At 30.0% G+C, this 21,905-nt stretch overlaps 1 protein-coding gene across 2 annotated transcripts in view; it reads right to left on the reverse strand.

Annotated features, from left to right (window-relative positions):
- The window catches only part of LOC106466161 (serine/threonine-protein kinase N2-like), a 77,497-nt gene that overhangs the window by 10,531 nt on the left and 45,061 nt on the right, over positions 1 to 21,905 (reverse strand). For both annotated transcript variants that reach the window (XM_022394126.1, XM_022394127.1), the window contains exons 6-18: positions 20,944 to 21,197; positions 16,450 to 16,625; positions 14,998 to 15,107; positions 13,018 to 13,161; positions 10,478 to 10,550; positions 10,051 to 10,188; positions 9,154 to 9,308; positions 8,534 to 8,742; positions 7,189 to 7,264; positions 5,268 to 5,447; positions 3,176 to 3,327; positions 2,511 to 2,730; positions 552 to 659 (exon numbers count right to left, since the gene is read on the reverse strand). In XM_022394126.1, the coding sequence (XP_022249834.1) occupies positions 552 to 659; positions 2,511 to 2,730; positions 3,176 to 3,327; positions 5,268 to 5,447; positions 7,189 to 7,264; positions 8,534 to 8,742; positions 9,154 to 9,308; positions 10,051 to 10,188; positions 10,478 to 10,550; positions 13,018 to 13,161; positions 14,998 to 15,107; positions 16,450 to 16,625; positions 20,944 to 21,197 (1,995 nt within the window). The remainder of the gene's footprint in view (positions 1 to 551; positions 660 to 2,510; positions 2,731 to 3,175; positions 3,328 to 5,267; positions 5,448 to 7,188; positions 7,265 to 8,533; positions 8,743 to 9,153; positions 9,309 to 10,050; positions 10,189 to 10,477; positions 10,551 to 13,017; positions 13,162 to 14,997; positions 15,108 to 16,449; positions 16,626 to 20,943; positions 21,198 to 21,905) is intronic.

Consider the following 21,905-nt stretch of genomic DNA (forward strand, 5'->3'; position numbering starts at 1 on the left):
CACTTTGCACACAGACTATCCAAAACAAATATGTGATATATTCACCAACATCTCTTTTTTTAGTTTATTAAAAATACTTCACTAAAAGTTAGTTTTGTTTGTTTGGAATTAAGCACAAAGCTACACAATGGGCTATATGTGCTCTGCCCACCACGTGTATCGAAACCCGGTTTCTAGTGTTGTAAGTCCGCAGACATACCTCTGTGACATTGGGGGGCTTAAAAGTTAGTAGTATCAAATCTATAGAGACTTCAAATGAGTACAAAGAGGTCACGTGTTCGGTCAAATCGACTGAGACTATGTTGAGAAAGTTAATACGTACAGCAAGGCAGAATGTTGTACAGTTATGATTTCTCACGATTATTTTATATCACATGAAGTGACCCATTTGTTTAGAACTAAACAAAACAACTACACTGATGACACTGACAAAAATATTCCTTCATAATATATTTTTAACCCAATGAAGTAACTTTCCTTATTATTCATCTCTGCCCTTAATGTAAATGAACTTTTATTTGAATATGTAGGAAGAACAAATTACAACTTACCCGTCTCATGATTGCAATGGCTTCGAGAGAGAGGAACCGTGGGTATCTTACTTCGTCATTGACAATGCTATCAAAGACTTCTTCTTCATCATCACCAGGAAACGGTGACTAAATATGTTTAATGTCATAGCCAATTAAGAAAAGTTTAGAAACATTTTATCTTCTTAATAAAATCAGTCAATGGAAGTGAAAATACCTACAGAAAATAATTCTTTAAATTTTTCCAGTAACTCCTTCCTCCATCCAGTGTACATAATGAAAACATACAATAGTAATAATTATGTTTCTGTGTCACATGTTAGTAAACAAAATAAAACTATAACTTCACTGCCTAATTATCACATGAGCTTTTTATTAATGCACCGGGTATGGACTGAAGTTTTATTTTATTCTATTCAAAATCCCTTGATTTTGTATTTAATGCAATTTTACCTTATAAAATTTTAATGATTTAAAACTTTTATTGGAGTTTTAGTAATTAACGTTTTAAAGAGCAACTGGGTATAGAAACAGCAGATAAAATGAATACTACTTGGAACCATATGTATTTGCAATGATGGTTCAGGCAGAATGCCCTTTCTTAGGTGCATTAAACCCTCAAAAACTAGAAAAGAGCTGAAAGTTTGATCCCATTACATAACAAACATTAGAATGAAGTTTTGGAGAAAAGATTTAACAACTGATGTAAAAAAAATTAAATGATGATATAATAAATGAATGAATACAAATATAATATAATCAAATGTTAACACAGATATATATATATATTTGTAAGTTACATTATAGTTGAAAAGCTGCAATACAACAATACGAGGAAGCAATACATAAACAACTTTTTTAAAGATATTCTCCTGTTGTTATATTTCATGCAAAGCTGCACACAACTGACTATCTTCAATTCCCCTTTGTCCATCAAGGGGAATTGAATCTCCAATTTTAGTGTTTTAATCTGTAAACTTACAGCTGATTCATCAGGTGGACTTTTCAAAACACATATTCCCTTTGTTATTCTTTAATAAATATTGTTTAAATTTTAATTAAACTTAGAAAAAGGTAAAACAATCGACTACTCATTGTTTTATAAGTGTTACAATTCACATTTGAAACTTTAAATATATTTAGATGCAAGATATTTTTACGAATCCTGATATTGCTAGATAAATAATTACTGTATAATTCAAAAAATGGATAATAAAAATAAATCATCAGGCATTATCATACAGTTTTTTAATAGGTACTTCTACAAAATTCTTTAAACTCAAATAAACCATTTTTAACTCAAGTTTGAATCTAGTGCATGTATATCAAATTTCATACACACACACACCCTTATCACATTTTCTTAGTACACATATTATCAATTTTTATCACTTTGTATGTCAATTGAAATATCACCTTTGTTACTTCTAACTACTTTCTGAAAGTACTGACACCGACAGTTAAAATAATACACAGCTGTATAACTCTTTCAAAGAGTTTAAGACTTCAGTTCTATTATGATAGCTGATACATTTAGGCATGAAAATAAAACACGAAGATGTATTTTTTTTAAAACTGTACCTCCTCCACACCACAATTATCAGTCTTTATATATAAAAGTTAACTGTTTTAGTGACATAGTTGCATGGTAAAAGATATATTAGCATAAGCATACAACTTCAGAGGAAAGACTAAAATTCTACCTATGTTGTATATTTATATTACTCGATAACTATGGCAAAAAATTTATCACCACCAAAAGTATTTTATAAAAAAATGGATTTCTTATTATTTTTAATTATCAAATGAATGCTAATGATGACCTTTTAAACTTGTAATGGTACTTTTACAGTTTAACCATTACCATATAAGCTATAAAAAGGTCATTCTTATAAGAATACCCGATTGATATTTAAATATTTTTACCAATACAAATACTCAACTTGTGACTATTCTATCTACGAGACAAAATCAACACACCTCTCCAACTAACATCTCAAAGATCAAGACTCCAAGACCCCACCAGTCAACAGCACGTGTGTAGGATGTTTCTGTTAAAACTTCGGGAGCAAGAAACTCTGGAGTTCCACAGAATGTACCGGTACGATCTCCATATCCCATTCCTTCCTTACAGAGGCCAAAATCAGCAATTTTTACATATCCTTCTGTATCTAAAAGCAGGTTGTCCAGCTTAAGATCCCTGTTTGAAGCCAAAAAAAAAATATTTAATGCTTAGATAGAAATGAACTCTTTACACAAGTAACACTTATCTATCATCTATTGTAAAAAGACAATCAATTTCTACAAAGATCTGTTAACACTGTGAACATATCATAAATTATTGTACTGACCAAGTACAGATTCCATTCAATTTGTTACCATATTTTCAACTAGATACAAACAAACAAGACAATGATATTTGGCTAACATTAACCATTACTATCATCAATCTATAAATTTTAATATTACATCAACAGTATATTTTTTCATGATTCAGTAGGGTGGCAAAAACATAATGAATAAGAAATTAAAATGAAAGAAACTAATGGAAAACCTAAACACACTCACACATAAAATAGTTAGGTAAAATTCTGTATAAATTAGTAAATTTCAGTATTTAAAGTATAATAATGACTTAACTTCACCTGTAAATTATTTTGTTTTCATGAAGGTACTGGAGACCCAGAACAACACAGGCTGCATAGAAAACTGCACGAGGTTCCGGAAAAATATCAGTGTGAATATGCATCATCAGGTCTCCTCCACAGGCATATTCCATCACAAAACAAACATGTGACTATTTGAAAGAATTTCAATGTTGTATTTATAAATTTTTAACATCAGAAAATAAGCACAGATTTTTTTCTTACTGACATTAATAAAATACTACAGAAATCTATTGAAATTTGAAAATGTTATTTCAAACAGGTTTAAAACAAAAACAATCATAGGTATCTTTCAGAACAGTGTTAACAAATGCATCAGTAAACACAGATGAGCCACTAGTAATATGGACTAACAAACTAATAACAAGTAAAAATATTACTACTTAATTCTTCAGATTAAAATCAAAGATTAAGAGCAGAAGAAAATAATTATACGTTAACATCTGGTAAGAATGTATAAAACATTACTTTTCTGAATACCATTAAAATACTTTGAACTATTGTAGTTCAACAGACATTGTGTATGTACTATTCAAAGGATTTTGAAGCATCATTAAAGTCCAGGATGCCACATCTGGTTACTCTCTCCAACATGTGTGTATCTTGACGAGGGTCCTACAGTGTAGTTATCATTGCAAAAGTCCCAGTCATAAGGCTATTATGTCCAAAGCACACCAATGATGCTTTCTGTAATCTTTATAGTGTACAAGAATGACTGACAACAACTCATTTTAACAGAAATCCATAGGCCCTGCATCAGGTCACTTCACTGGTATGTCTTTGTAGAGAATAGCATGAATACCAATTTCATTCTCTAGCTGCTTGAAGTATGACAGTTGAACAAATATGTAGTGGAAGCAACTTGTGTACATGTGACTTGTGTCACTTTTTCCCATGGATATCTTTCTTGATTATGTTTTATACACTTGCAGAGAACAAAAGGAACATCATTGCTACAGACCCTTATGTTTGTAGACTCTCACCTATTGCAAGACACTGCACTTTACTCACCATTGCTTCAGTATGACTTATTGCATGTCTCTTCACTGATGATCTTAGTGCCTAAAGTTTATTTATATTCTTTGTTTTTTCAATTTCATTAAGTATAAGGGATATCCCTGTCTTGGAAATTCTAAATCTGCATCGTTTTATGTGCCTTTCATCAGGACAGAGGTGTTTGTCAAGGCCCATGTAGCCCAAAGGCTTTGCTTAAGCTAATTCTTAAATATGGAGAGACGGGATTTGTGATCAATGTGCCACTAATATGTGTTATATGTATGTTATTTTAAAATTATTTTGAATATGGAAAATTGGCAAGTCATTTGACAACCACAGCTGATTAAAGTCATGCATGGTGTAACTGTATGTATCAGAACTACAGTTTGGTTTGGTATGGCATGGAATGGAATTTTGAGAAATTGGTTGCTTTTGTGAAGGATATACAACAGCACTTTCAATGCAGATATTCAGACACTTGTATCATAACCTAATATAAAGATGTGTTCAGATACTTTATATTCCCTGCTATAGAAATACTTAACAAGGCTGTAGGCAAACTGACACATCTGACAGCTCACATATAGAGGAAAAAACATCAGAGACGACTGCATTTCCCATAAACTTAGGAGTTTACACACATAATTCCTCTAACATGTGTTATAGTCTGGGAGTTATAAGCAACAGATTGCGTGAAGTAACTTTAATGTCTTTCATGTAATTTATGTTTTACAATATTTCTGATTACATATCAATTACATTTAAATTTTATGTAATAAGATATCTTGAGTTATTTTGCATCAAAATAAACACCAAGAAAATATGAGCAAAAATTTAAAACTAATTTGGCATCTTTATTAACAATGTGCAACAATTTCAATTTCACTGGAGTAATATTTAGTTCAACTAGTAATATTTGTAATGATCAAATAAAGTAAGCTTTAAAATATGATTTCACAGAAGTACAAAATACATAGAAAAAAACTACTATGGCCCTATGACAGTCAGCTATCAGTGCAGTAACTAGTGATTTATAGATACTCAAACTAGAAAATAAAACACACAGTTTACATACCGAAGTCTGAAAACAAGCAAAAAGATTCACTAGAAAAGGATGACGAATGTTATTAGCAACTTCAAATATTCTTTTTTCTGCCATCAGACTTTCAACTTCATCCCGAGCAATGATATCTCCTTTCTTCAGAGCTTTTATGGCAAAATACTCTCCAGTGTTCTTGTACTTACTCAGGATCACCTAAAAAATAACTAACAGACTTCAAATAACTGCATAGTAATTAAAAAGTACTGGTGTGTGTATATTATATATATTTATACTAGCCTTGCCCAACTCATCAAAAAATGATGGGTTGGAGTTTTGTAAAGATCCCTTACAGAACATATTATTCTAATTATATCGCATAACCTAAAATTACAGTATAAATGCTGAAAGAAGATGAAGCATCCAAAAACAATAAGCCTAAAAATTAATTTAAAGTACCATCATTAGTTAAGATTAATGCAATACATTTGGGAGGAAGAAATAAAAAAGACGCTCTTTCCAAAAAAGTTATAATAAAACTGAAAAACTTCATGAAAACTTAATAAAAACATACAAATTATGGTCATTAACCTCTAACTTGGGTGTTTTAAAACTTGCCCAGAACTTTGAAATGTCTAGTTTAAGCTAAATATAAGCATAAACTAAATGGAGTGTTACCATTAGTTATATATATATAACTAATAATAAGTATATGTAAGTATGGGCCCTGATAAAAATAAAACTACTGATTAAATTAAAACCATGATAAGTTTGAGAGCCTTTAAACATAGCAAATTCAGTAACATAAATAAGTAAAAAACTATACAATTAATTGTCTTTAGAATTAGATTTCCCAAATTATCATAAAAATGTCTTTGCATACTGATATAAGTAGCCTGATATATATCTAAACATGTCTGTTAATGGTTTGTAACTTTAACCATGTCCATGCTTTTACATGGAATATGTAGGGTCTACCTTTAGGCATCTCTAACTGTCTAAATCTGAAAAAATACCAACCATTTCACAACCTGTATTAACAGTTCATAATACAGTTATCAAATCCACCCATTTTTAACAAGATAATAAGCAGAGCTCAAAATCAATTAATTCAGGATATTTGACTTTAAAAGTTACATTGACTTTTAATACACAACTAGGGCTAAAAATGTCATGTGACCAAGTGGAGAAAACAAAGCAATAAAATAGTGTTAGCTTTTATGACATTGGAGTAACATTTACCATTATGTAAGATCAAGACTAAATATTATAATCTGACTAGGATTGTAAGTAAAGTCAGTTTGATTTGTATGCGAGTTTGAGCATTGACCTAAAGGTCAACTTAAGCTTTAAATGCAAAAAAAGTTTCTCAAATGACAGTCTGTCAAATACAGATGATCTTTCAGCAACTATGACTAATCCTGAGTTATTTTATACTTCAACTGTTTAAGAAACATTTTAAAAGATGATATTCTCTCAAAAAATTACACAAACAGTTGGCTACACATTTATTGTGAAATATCTAAGTTTAACTTAAGGTAATTCAGATAAAACAGAAATATTAATTTCCTCTTAAAATATTGTTTGTTTGTCTTATAAATTTTCATGTAGAGCTATATACACAAAGGCTATCTAGACAAAGCTGTGTATAATTTTAAACCCACTACGAACTTCGGGTGACCTAAAATTGGGAATTGACTATCACTCTTATGGCACACCCACAACCCCAAAGTATAGAATATGCTCCTGGAGCAATAGGATTCCAACCACTTTTATATTGTTAATACCTGTATGATCATTACCCCATCATTACTCATATTATAACTTTGTAAACAAAATTCAGAAACTAAATTTAAAGTTAGTAATAGAACTAAAAATCTAAAAAAAAAAATATTTTTTTTAATACCTGACTAATTTTACAGGAACAATATTTCACAGATAAATATAAGCCACTTACCTTACCAAAATGGCCTCTTCCTAAGACACTGATCAACTCAAAACTGCTTAATGAGAAACCTGATGATGCTTGAACACTGTACATAAAGAAATGTGTTAGTGTAAAATTCATTACTAGTTTTGATATATAACTGTTACTTGTAGCACCAATATCATTTTGACTGACCAGAAAGATCCACAGAATTATAAGAAACTAAAAAGTACAAGTTCAAATGTTAATATTTCATAATTTTTTTCAAAATCACTGCATTAAAACACCAGAAACATTACACTTTACAGAAAAATTGTTGAAAACACAGTATAACTATTCAAAAACAGCAACAAGAAAAAAAAAAAGGAGATTAAGCCAAGGTAGGATGAGTACATAAATGAAAAATGAGCATTATAACCACCGATTGCTATCTTATATACAAGTTCAACCCAATTATTTTACTAATCTAGGAAAGTGTAATATAACAATATTCTGGGATGCTTCAAGTAACCATAAATAAGGCACTATTAAAACCAGTTAAAAATATTCACTAGAAAACTAGGCTATGTTTTCTCTAAGTTTCCCGTTTGACAGCATAAATAGAGCATTGTTTTGCTGTGCTAATAAGACATGTAGATAAATAGCTCAATTTTACTGTAATGAAACCATTTCAGCAGTAAGCACAAGCAGTGTATTAAAATAAAATGACCTAATTTTTATAATTCTTTTTTACCACAGATGGAAAAAAATTACAGGTAATCTACTGAATATTAAACATGTTTTCTTTGGTGTAAATGTTACCAAAAAAAAATGGACTTTAGTGAAGACAGGGCAAAGATATTCAATATTAATAACAAAAATGCCAGATAGTAAAGATATTCATCACAAAAATCTCTGATCATAGAACAGAGCAGTCTTTAGGAAGATCATGGAAAATTTTCTGATCAAACAAAGCTTACCGATTTCACGTAAACACCTAACTCTAAACAACTTCAATTCTTTTCAACTTTCTTTACTTCAGCTACAAGAAGTCTACTAACTATGTTAGTCATTTGTAAATACTAGTTTTTATAAGTTCTTTTCCTTCTCTGTTTTTAAGCAGTTTATTTTTTGATTTGAATAAGCAAAGATACTATTTGTTAATTTGACATTATAGTACACAATCTTAAAATGTGTTATTGCATACTGCTGATACTACAATCTATTCATTTGAAGGTTAAATGTTTTGCTGTGGTGCTTCTTCTTAATTAGATTCCACTTCCACCTGATCAACCAACAATTGTTTTTTTATATCAATATTCAATCTAAGAGTCAAAATAATAAAACTAAAATATCAATGGCTTATCAACTAATAGAAGGTCACTTTAAACGTTACCTTTCACTGGGTACATGAATTTTTTGAAAAGAGAGTTGATTAGCTGGTTCATAGTCATCATCAGCTAGTTCAATAACAGGTTCTGGGGTGGGAGAATGCCTTACATGTACTTCTGGCTCTTGTACTTCTTTTGAACCTACAACTTCCAAATCTTTTGAGGTAGCTGAAGATACTTCATTTGTCAAGAAATCAAACTGACCTAAAGCAGCCTGTTCAACAAAATTGCAATTACATGTGTATTACAAAATCTCTTACTGTACATTTCTTCATTAACAAGAACAAGAGTTAATCAAAATAATAAATATATGTTTTTTCTCATGGTTATTTTGTTACGATTACTCTTGATTCATTTCACTTATTAATAAAGCCAAATATTTCTACTCTAGGATGCATTTTAATAAAAAGGCCTAGTAAAACACATACAAAGAAATATACTGACATAGCCTTACACTTCCTATGATGAGCATAAAGAATTTGAATTGTAGAACTGATCTTGATCTTAATCACTTAAGTCATTTTCATACCAAATCTTTTATCTCATCTCAGAATAAAAGTGCAGAAATATCAATGTATTCTTTTTACCTGTCTCCAAAGATACCTGTTGCATAACAAATTATTACCTTAACTTCTGTCTCGAGTGACATGTTTAAATGAGGTGTCTGAGGTGCTGATGATAATTTGTAATCCACTTTGTCAGTGCCATCCTCTTCTGATCTGTAGTTAAAGTCTAACTTCCTTACTGCTCCATCACTAGGAGCTGGAGACATTGTCAGTGCTATTAAAAAAATATTTTCAAATTACCAGAAAGTGAAAGTTTGGAAAATAGCAGCTTAATAACAGCTGCAGTTTTGATGATAATAACAAATTGTATTTTTCTGATAAAGTTTTAATGCATTCTATTTTAAAATTTAATTATTATTTTAAAATCATAAAAAAACAACAAAAATCATTCATTTTCTTCACCTTTTCAAACACTACCTTACAATTTGTTAGAAGCTGAAAATACCATAAAATAATCTGATAATACAAAAATTGTTTTCAAAACATATTTTACAGATTAAAAAAGATATTCTTCAGTCTAAAAGAAACATATAATAAAGATTATGTATTATTAAAAAGAACAAGTTTTAGATTAGTGAAAATTTTGTAATTTTAAGACATTCAAGACTTAAGCAGTTTTCAACAATTTACTGAATTATTTACATCAGCTTTAACTGTCTTTAAACTATTATATAAAATTGAAAACTTTGCTTTCCATAAAACATCTTACACAAAGGATGAAGTAGTTCTTTGTTACATAACTTTTGTTCTAGATCTATTCAGTCCTCATAAAATTAAATTAAACCTGAAATACTATATATACAATAGCATCAGACGGAACTAAGAAAACATGAAGCAGGTTTTGTACATAGAAAAAAAAAATCGATAAATTACTCAACCTTTGTGCCCCTAAATTTTATACCTAAAGTTAACTCATAAATGACAAATAAATCAAAGTTAATTAAAGAAAACTATACCAGAGGGTACTGTATTATTAGTAGGTGGGCTGACAGTAGAAGACTGTTCTGAGCATGCTTGCGGCATGGCTCGTTTCATCAATCTTCCCCAAGTTGCAACATTAATATTCATCTGTCCAGGCCGCAAGAAGTTCTTTCCTGAAATAAATTAAAAGAGTTATTTATCTATCATGTCTGATAAATATACATAAAAATTAATCCAATATAGTGCTTTAATATTCTATGACAAATAGATGGTAATATTCATGAATTTTGTTTTACTGATAATAATACTAAAAGTTTAATAGTACATATATATATATTTTAATGTGGTCCTAATTCTGTAAACATTTACTTTTCATAATTCATTGTTAATAAATTAACACCTTCCTAAAAATACTGTTTTATATAATTAAGAAGACAACAACATTCTTTTGTAAAGTCTTACCTTTATGCTTGAACAGTTTTCGTTGACGTTGAAGTTTAGGTTTTCTTGAAATCATTGGGTTCAGGAACTTCACCTATAAATAATAAATATCATAAAAATAGTTACGATGTACTTCTAACTAACTGTCATACATAACTCATAATGAATTAAGGAAAATTAAAATAGGCATGGGTACTATAATAGAATAAACTTGTAGTTAAATCACTAACTTACACAGATACAAATTAAACAAATCAAAAAGGAAGCTGTACCTGGCAAGTAGTTTCTTTAATATAAAATAATTACCAAGACTACATGCTTTTTAGGAACAGTATGATGGTAATGACTGCCAATAAGGTGGTTTAATTTCTCAAATCTGTTTAATCAAGGTATCTGTAAGTCTGATTCGGCATTAGTTTAGTAACTAAAGGTTTTTGGTGATTATTTTAATAACAGTTTGTGTGAAAATAAAAATATACACTCATTCAGTTATAGCAATTATAGAACACTGCAACAGGTACAGCATTTTTTTTTCCCAGTTTTATATTACTTTTAAATCAGATTACACAGATAACAGACTATATACAAACTTCTGTTGCAACAAACTTACTGACATTGTTCTAAAAACACAAACAATGTTTCAAAAGAGAAAAAAAGAAACAAGTATTAATTTCAACCAACTAAAAACAGGCAAGTATTTATTTAATGGTGAGTTGCATTTGTTCCATTTCACATGAAAAACCAGTCATAATACAATTAGAATCACAAGCTTATGGAAAAGCATATAAAAAACAACTTTAAATATCTTTTAAGAACATGTTCTGAAAACTGAATTTGCCAAATTTGGCTCAGCAGCCTGAAATGTCAGAAGATTAATATTTACCTTGTCTGTGGCTACAGAAGCAACTTACTTAGAATTTAACAGAAAATGGATTTAGAATATACAAGATACTAATCTACAAATCTAAAAATTGAGCTTCAGAAAGTTATCATTATGGTTTTAGTCTGGAAACAGGGATTGCTTTGTGCATATTGAATCTTAATTTCCATATTTTATGGTATGAGAAGACAAATGCTAGATGGGAAATAGCCATTTATTTACAAACTGTATTCCTAAATATGCCTAGTAAAGGCTATATATATATATATACCTGCAACATTATCATAGTAAAGCTTAACATCAATATTAATTCTGAGTACACTGACACTAAACTATAGCACTGAATTGTAAAATATTTAGTGTTAAAGTTTGAGACTAGGGATTGCTTTGCTCATATATAATTTTCATTTATAGATAATTTCTATATTATGAAGAAAACAATTACCAAAGAGTATGATTTTTATTTCTCCTCATTTAATATTACCCAGCATAATTTACATTTAAAGTACTTTTATAGATTTCATCTAAAATTTTGGTTGTTCAGACTGTTGAATGGGTATAAGACAAAAAAGCCTTGTCAATAACAGCTCAATAACAAATTTTAATCAAATGCTAATAATGATTTCTAAAAACTTGCACTGAAGAAGAAAATAACAAGATGGAATCTTCAACATCCACAGCTGTAATTAGATCTCAGATCGGACAAGAGATGGAGCTATGAGCTATTGTTAGAACAAGTCAGTCTTATAAAGAAAGGAGTAAATTAAAACCTTATCTTTCTATTGATTATAAATTACCCTAAAGCAAATGTCAGAGAGAATAACTGACATTTTTTTTGAAAGACAAGATGTTATAGTACAGCATGGCACATGGGTTTGACTTTCTAGTTTATATCTCAGTAAAGCAATAAGACTGGACATTGTAAAGTTAGATTATTTCTTACCAGTATCTCTACTATAAATATATAACTTATGTTAAACTCAGGACACATATAGGCATAGTAAGAATATTTAAAATGGATAATTTGGAGTAAAAAGTGATGTGATACAGATGTGAAGACTGAAAATTTACTTAAATATTTCTCCATGAAATCAAGAATTAAAATGTATAAAAATCGGATTTAATAACTACGTTTCGATGCCAAGTTTATTAACATCTATTGATAATACGATTTTTAAATGAATTCTGAATGTAACACCGTAAAAAGTTGTAACATGCGCAATTTGACCCTACCTGATGTTAAAAGGTTAAATAAAACTTTTCATATCTCATAAAAAAAATATATATCTCATCTTTGTTCCATCAGTCTTAATTTACTTAGTGTATTAAAATTTTTGTTTCAGCGAAATTGTGAGACTGCATGATGTGTAAATAGCTCAGTCATGTGGTTTTATATGCAAAAAATGTGAATTGTAAAATACAGTATATAAAAGTAGGTTTTAAAAATATTACATTATATTTTATATAATATGTGTTTAAAATCTAGTGTATTGAAACCATCAAGATAACCTGAAACATTCAACTTCCTGTCAAAATTGAAGAAAATAGCTCATTGACTTTGCAAGATTCCTTAATATATATATATTGGATTCAAATTTAAGAACAAAATTTAATAAGTTCATTTTTGTACAATTTATCTGATTTACAAAATAAATTTCCAAGTTATAAGTTACGAAACTACCTCTGCAAAAAGCAAACCCTTTGGTTCAAGGTGCAGGGCCATTCCACTTCGATTATCATCTACAAAATCTTCCAACCGGAGAAATTTTATAGCACACATGGATCGCCAGTCCTTCCAATACACCTGGATTTCTAGCTCTCTTGACTAACAGGGGATATAAGAATAAACATAACTAACTACTGCAAAAAGTGGTTTATAAACAAGAATACCCAACAAGTTTGTAACTCTTTTATTATAAGGAATCCCTCTATATAAATGAAGAAATTATTGTTATAGGATTGTAAAAAAAATGAAAGAAAACAAAATTTCCTTGTATTATAAGTCTGCAAGTTCTAATTTGGCTTTTTAAGTACATAAAGTTATAAAGCAATTTACAGCCATTTGTTTTCACCCACCCACCCAAATTGCCCACTTTGCTTATCTATTGTGTGTTTTCAGAAGTACAATGCCAAAAAAATCATTTTAAGGATCAGATATCTATACTAAAACTAGAACATGGTTTCTATACATTAACCGTATTTGTGATGAAGGCTAGAGTAAAATTTTTACACATAATGTTTTACAAACATATATAAACCTCCAGTGAAAAGCATGGTTGAAGACACTTTAATACTATTTTATAATAACTTATGACATTATTCCATGGAGGGTTGAATAACATTTTAACTTATCACAATATTAACCCCATTTTACAGTAAATAACAGTTTCATAAATCTCGGAGACTGTGGAGTCCCCTAAAAATTACCATATTAACATGATTACCATTTTAAATTACATAATTTCAAAATGATATTGTAGTTCAGTGTATGGGAAAAGCATTACATAAACTAGTATTTTATTTACTAGTAGCTAGATTTGTAGTATCAGTCAAATTTTCTATTCTATTCAGAATGTTAATTGTTTTCTTCGGCATAAAGGTATTCAGCAGAATATGTATTGTAAAGTCAATATCTATTATTAAAAAAATATTGTAATGTTTAATCAGAAAATTGTTATCCTTCTAAACTAACAGTTTGCCAAGCAAAGAAGTCTGTGGGTTTATGAACAAAAATAAAACTTTTCCTTTTTTTTGTTTTTTGCATATACAGTTAAGTAATCATGCCCAATATACAAGTTAGTGTCCTGTTAAAGAAATAGATAACACATAAAATGGCTGCAGCAAGGAAAATTAAAGCTAATCACTGATGTGTCATAATTTAAAGGTGCAATAATCAGAAAACATTGATATAGCAGTCTAGCAATATTTGAGCATAAATAGTCCTTAAAACAATATAAACAGTGATACTTTGATGTTAATTTCATTCGTCTATGTTCTCATATGTGAATCTCAATATCTCTCAGCTTACAATTTTGTCAAATCTCTATAGTTTATTCCTGAAGAGCTTTGAATGAAAAGTGTTGAAGTCTACTGGCATCCTTTTTTAATTGTATGAAATTTTCTGTCGTTGTATTTTCATTTTTATGTTCCACTTTTGTTTAGTAAAAGGATTCTAAATCTATTTTGGGTGAATATAACCTCATAGATCAATGTTTTAAAACTATGAGCATGAGATTGTTTTTGAAAAGGCTAAATTGCATCACAAATAGAAAAACTGGAACTGAAACATGCATATATATTTAAAAGACTGAAATAAGAACTTTGAAAAAATTTTCTAAAGCAGGGCCATAGCCTGAAATTTCACTTCTGGCCAGCTGGATGAGTCAGAAGGGTCCAGAAGTCTTTCTCGGGAATATTTTTTTCTTTATAATAATAATAATAAAAAATAATTTTCAAGTTATTAAAAATATGATTTACATGAAGCAAAATAATTTTTAAAGACTTTTCATGAAACAACTTAGGTAAAGAATCAACTAAAAGTATGCAATGAAAGTCAGGAGTGGGTAGGTCCATATGTATGTATGTATTTTTTGCAGTCACAAAATGACTAAAACACTTAATACCAACCATTAATACTATGAATGTATTAAATAAAACATACCCTATCCAATTCAATGCTAAATCTTTGATCCCATGCTTGCTGACTACAAAGTTTCCATGCTGTCTGACCAACAGTAACATTATCCAACTTTAAAACAGCCATTATTTCATCTAGAAATAGGGAAAATAAGGATAATTTTTTTTGCAAGTTTCTTTTAAAAATACCAAAATGTTGTTTCAAATTAACATTTTATCCTATGTATCATGGTTTTATTCAAGCTTATTGGTATTATATTGAAGTCTAATACAGTAATAAATAAATAACATTAAGCAACTAAGCTTCAAAGGCTTTGAGCATAAGCTCCGTCTTTAGCTTAATGTTTTAGTTTATTTTCAATTTTTGCCCAGTGGTTTGGCAGGCTGGTTGGAGCTGCCTTGTGGGCCAAATGGTGGGCAGCCAGTTGGGCAAACCAATTTTGGAATTCACTTTGTGATTAATCTCTATACTTTAATAATAAAGGACAGCACTGAAGACGAAAACCTTTAATTTATTCTAAATCACATTTTACAAATTAACGAGCAGGTACTTTTCTTCACTTATAAAATAAAGAGGCAAATATTTCTATACTTTCAAACACATAAAGAGAGAAAATATAAAAATCACAGAAACAAGTACTTGTTTTATATTTAATGTTTGCTGTAGCAACTACTATACAAGCAGAAAAATTTTGAACAAATAAATGTTCAGGATCAATACCTCATCATTTTTGCATCAGATATAACTGCCAATAGCAAGTGACAAACAGTTCTTTATCGGTAGTGGAAGCATATATGATTGAGAAATTTTTATCAAAAACCTGCACCAACAGAAGCTTAAAGTACTGTGATATGGTTTACAGCTATTTAGGTAATAGCTGAATGGTTATAGATTAATCCACTTGATTCCAATGACTGAAAATTATGTTCTAAAATATTTTCTACATGGTTTATACATTAATAGATGTATACCAATTGTTGCTGGGAATATGCTAATAGGAGAGGACTTACTTAAAATATCCAGGATAAAACAAAGAAAAAATGCAAAAACTGCCCGAAAACGTTTTAAGGCATTGTGAAGAAATAATTACAAAAAACAACTAAAAACTGAAACAATTATAAAAAATAAAGAAAAACTAACGAGTGATGGAAAGAAGAAAAAAAAAGATCCTAGCTATTGAACATACCTAGTCTCTCCCTTATGGGTGAAATTACAGGTAAAGTGAATAAGTAATTATTGCAGGTGGCACCAAAAAACAAAGGGAATTTTGGTTTGAGCTTTACATTCAGGTGTAACATTTGTTTTGAAAGTATAGATAAGTGCTATTTTTAGTCTAATTTTAAAGTTAGTAACTGCAGAGAAAAAAGGGTTGAATAACTGATCCATCTGATTAAAAAATGAAAAACGTTTTCTTAAACATTTCTGCAAATAAATTTGTAGGTGAAGAATTAGTTAGCCAATGAATGGTATATGTACTTGAAGTTTCTTCCTTGATACTATACGACCTGGAAGAGCTTCGACCAGTAAGACCTTTTCCTGTGGCTCGAACCAAGCTACGAATATCTCCTGGGCTTGATATTCCATGAGAGCTATGATCCCTACGAGGTAGACGTCCAGGTACATCTTCTAGTAAGTCTTGACAACCCATCAGTCTGCAAGAAATTATTTTTAATTTTCTAGCAATTCCTACAAAGTGCTCAAATAATACAACAAGCATTAATACTTTACAAGAAACATTAACTTTTTTAGAAAAATAATTGAGTTCAATAACATTGTGCCTTGTATAAGGAAAGTATAACATATTAATCAGATAACTATGTCCATTTATTTATTTTTACTATTTCAGTTAAAACTGTGTGTAAAAACAACAAAAACTATTGTATACAGAATTAGAACTAAATAATATAATCACACAACATATTAAATATACCACATATAACCACTTTGCTATTATTTTATTATTAACTGATTTTTCTGGTGAGCAGTTTTTATGCATACTTTATCATTACATTCAACATGTTATGAACAAATTTCATTATTTGTGTTCTCTGATATTTGTATGAAGTTTTTTTATCATCATGATGTTTCAAGTTTGAACTTCGCTGATCTTGATAAAATTTAGAAGGCTATTAGGCCCAGATACGAGGAGCAATTGTACAAACTTTCACATTTATAACTCAAACTTTAACAACGATATGCAATACTAAAGGCAGTAGTAGTGGGGATAAATTAAAAAAAGTCTTTATTACAGTTCAAGTCAAATGTACACTCAACAGTTTGTTAGATTTGACTTTCCATTCCATCAAAAGAATATCATTTAGTTTTTCTGCACCAGCTTCTGATCCTTATTTTGTCATAGGATCTTTCTAATTTTGCACAAAATATATTTTAAAGAATAGATTTAATGATGAAAGCATATGACCATAGGATAATTTCAAAAATCTTTAGAAGATACATCGTTCTTGTACGTGAAACTGAAAAACTACCTCAACTTTGGATGTGATTTTTTAAGGATACAGGAAAAGTAATATGAGGCTAATGTTTTACTGAATGATATATATATCTTTGGCATAAAACTGATACAGCTTCATTAGCTTTTCACCACTTAGTCTGTAAAGGAAAAATACTAAGAAAATAACTGCAAGTGACTAAATACTATAAATTCAGATTTACTTATTTACATGCAGAGTTCCAAATATGTGACAGAAGATTAATAATGTCTGAAATTCTGCTTGACAGAAGCAGAAAAATAAAAACAAATGTGGAATTTTTCAGCTTTAATCTTTTTTTTTTTTACTAAAAACATTTGTATAGTTACACAAGACCAAAACTTTTCGGTAGCAATTTTTTAAAAAACTAATTAAAATCCCAGTGATACAAAAACATTTTGAAAACAAAATTTTTTTTTCTAATACCTACGTTTTATTCATACTACAGGAATTTCACTGCAAAACAATATTCAGTATAGACATATAAGCTCCAGACTTTTTTAAAGCTTAGAATGAAAAGAATTGTATACTTCTTTTATCACTTTTCAATCAACTTTTCCCACATCTAAAGGTTTTAGAAATTTAAATGTTCTTTAAAAAAAGACATTAAAATTTTTCTGTGCTTTTAAAAGTTACTATTTTAATTTGACATGCACTAAGACATGTGAAAAAATAATGTTTATGTTACCTTCCAGAGTTCTTACTGTGGCATTTTTTTTTGCTGGTTTTTGATGAAAATTATCAAAATCGGTAGTTTTAACCAAACCAGCAAAATTTGAAAAAAGATCACTTCTGTTAAATAAAAAGCTACTAAAAATAACATTACAATTTGGTACACTTAAGATTATTAAAAACATATGTAATGTTTTTCATATGAAGTCAATTTGATGTTCTGAAAGCATATATGCTTTTCAAAACAGTGAAAGATAGGTGGAATTTTCTGTATTCTATCTATGATAATGCACAACTACTATTATTAAATACTGTCAACATCACCACTGAATTCATTTTCATGCAAAACAAGTATCAGGTGAGTAATTAAATAATTTGATATGCAAATGTATACTAGTGAAGACCACGCTCACAAATGCTCATTGTTAATATAGATCCAGCAGCATAATAAGTGATAAGGAAGCATTTGTTAATGAGATATATGATCACCTCAGACATTAATTCAAGTAGTAGATTGATGTGGAATCCTTAAGTTGAGTAAATCATTGATAATACTGTTCACTGTTCTATCAGAGCTGCTTCCAGTTCATTGATACTTGCTTGGAAATGAATTATTTACTATACACATAATCAATAAGATTTCAATCCTACCAGTCAGCTGGCTAGTTCATTTTCACAATACTTTCTTCTTCTGTACATAGTAAAAATCAATGGTTCTAAGACTACATCGTTATGGTGTTTTGCATTCAAATGCCACGTTGTAGCATAAAACATTCACTATGGCTACTGATACTGATCTCTTCTCAGACCAGTATGCTACCATCTCCATATGCATGTCTTCCTTCTACAAAACTGGGGTTGGATCTAGCCCTGGTCACTTGTAATTACATGCTCATCCTCCCACATGTTGTTTTGTAATGATAGGTTAGAGGAATGTACACCATTAATCATCTGACAGAAATTTATTGTTCAGTTTCTGCTTTGAACATTGGTTCAGTTGGGAATCTGAGGCCTGCTGGTTGTACCAAGCCCAGATTGTTAAAAAGCATTCATCTTGCAGAGTTGCCAACAAAGATATACTATGTCTAGATTTCTGGCCAATTGTATAGGGGGATTGGAAAACCATTCTACATCCTTCTAGCCACACTTTGAAAGACTCATAACCATTCTCCAACAACAACTTACTGCATTTGACTAGCTTCTACTTGATTTTTTGCTTTCCATATGATGGAAATACCCAAATGTCTTTGTTAGGGTCTTGACATGTTTCATTATCAATCTGGGGATCTCTTTACTCACTATGCTGTTGTTCAAACTGTTAACTATTAAAAAACACTCTATGTTTCTTCATGAAATGTACACATAACATCAGATGAGCACTTACCTGACATATCTTTGAATACAATTAAACCAGAGAAGCCACTGACATTTAATAACAATAATTGTGCCTTATTACAGCCAAAATATGGAAAAATTATTCAACTATTTTGATAGATTTTCTTGACTGGAGCTTTACTCATCATTCCCTAAAGTTTTAATTTGTTGTAATGAAGGTTAGCCTTCAAGTTGAATTTACTGAAATTATAAGAACAAAGTCTCTCCAATCACAAAAATTCATATAAACTTCCAAGGCTATTAACCAAATATACTAGTCTCTAACCATGTAAGTGATAATGAGGCTATGAAAACTAAGAATCAAGTGTTGTGGATAAAAATAAATCAATATCTGAAGACAATTCAAAGAATGTAAAATAGGAATGATTTTAATTTCAATTTATTCTGTTACTAAATATAAAATTCTGATATTACTCCTACATCATTTTTACATTAATTTTAAGCAAGTTTTCTATCTATCTATCACCCATTAGAAAAAAAAATCTGGAAAACTAATAGTTCTTGAAAGGTTCACCATTTTTCTTGGCTTTGCCAGCAGAGGCAACTTATATCACTGAATTAGCAATAATAGTAATTTGTCAGACGTATAAGGTACTTTAATGTAATGTTCCACTGAATTCTCTTACCTAAACAGAAGTTGTATGGTTAGTTATATTACAGAAATATCTGGAAGAACCATGAATACATAAAAACAAATCAATGACACAGTAAGGTTTAAGTATTAGAAAGTTAAAGGTCCACTTTATTCACAAGTTTAAAGGCACGGAAGAACTATCATTATGGTCAGTATTTCACAAGAAGCCTTGAAAAACTCAGGTAAACAGAAAAAACAGTTTAACTATAAAATGGAAAAAAAATAAAGAATTATGAATATCAAGTTTAATCACTAAAGTTATACAAAGAAATATTACATTCTCCCAGCCATGCTCTACACCAGTACTCTAGGTGTTAATACGAGGGACTGAAAACTATCAAATAAAAGCCACAAATTCAAACATTTTCAAGGTTTCTAAGAAATCACATAAACCACAGAATACACAAATAACATTAATTATTAATTATACAGGATATAAATGATTAGAATGAACAATTTTTATGAATATGTGGCAACTATTTGAAGTCAAAAGCCTTGAAAGGCAGAAATGTTTCCCAATACATCATTTAAGGTAGCCATAAAATTATAAATAGTAATGATGGTTTTTATTGTTTTTTGGTGAGTGTTGTTAATTCACGGTAGCAATTATCATATATCTAGATTTTAAACTTATAATGTTAATTGCTGCATTCTTATATTAAATGTATACAACAATGTATTTTAGCAAAATTCTGAGAAGATCCTTATACATGACTATCAATGACTCTTAAACTAGTGTACTAATTTTACATACTTGGCTACATTATATTTACAACTTACCTGACTTCCAATTTGCCTGTAACTGCAGCAGGTTTGGAAAGAGAATAGGTCACACTATGCAGCGTTGGTTCTTTTATGCCATAAGGATGTATAGAAGAAGTGTACAAGGTTGGACTTGCTGACTGACTGCTTTCCAGTTCTTCTTTCAGGATGTCGGACTTAGGGGAGCCAGGTGGCCACTCTTGGCGACACTGATCCAAGGATCTCCTTATCAGATCCAGTTTGTGGCTGGACTCTAACAGGTTTGTCTGTGCCTACAGTGAAATTGTTTTAAGAGCTATTTTCAGAAATAAAAGGAATATTTTAACTTAAAACAGTACTGATATTAGCTGTACATCTCAACAAATTTAACTTGCATAACTGTGCATCAGAGTTCTATCTAAATGTAGTTACTTATTCTAAGGCCACAGCTTATAAATACTTAAGTTATATTCTGTTAACAGCTTGCATGCATTCTGAGAATCACAAGTTATATGGGACCTCAGTTTTTAAATTTACCCTTATACATTTCTCTGTATAACAGGGTTTCCCAAAGGGGTTGATGAGACTGTTAAGAGGGTGAATAAAAACCTAGGGGTTGATGGGGGGGGCTAAAAATGGCCCCTAGGATAAGTTTGGCCTATGCAACTAACTGCTCTACGGCTTTCCAAGTTCGTACACTGTCGAAGCTGGATCTAGCCAAGTGAATGGTCTTCTGAGCATACAGAGAAACAAGCTGAACATCAAAGAATGCAAGGACTTGAGACTCAGACATGCAAACCTACAGCCCAATATTCATATGCTTGTTAAAGCCAATCAATCTCATTAAGAAAAGTTAAAACCTCATTCTTTTTTATATTTTATGTTTCCTAATAACTGTATTATAATGAATAAAAGTTGATTATATATTAAAGTTTCTTGAATGTGAAGTTTCATTTATAATCTATATTCTAAGAATTTTGGGGGGGGGGGGGGGGGGGGGG

Source organism: Limulus polyphemus, unplaced genomic scaffold, assembly GCF_000517525.1.
Source record: "Limulus polyphemus unplaced genomic scaffold, Limulus_polyphemus-2.1.2 Scaffold2172, whole genome shotgun sequence".
NCBI classification, from domain to species: domain Eukaryota; kingdom Metazoa; phylum Arthropoda; class Merostomata; order Xiphosura; family Limulidae; genus Limulus; species Limulus polyphemus.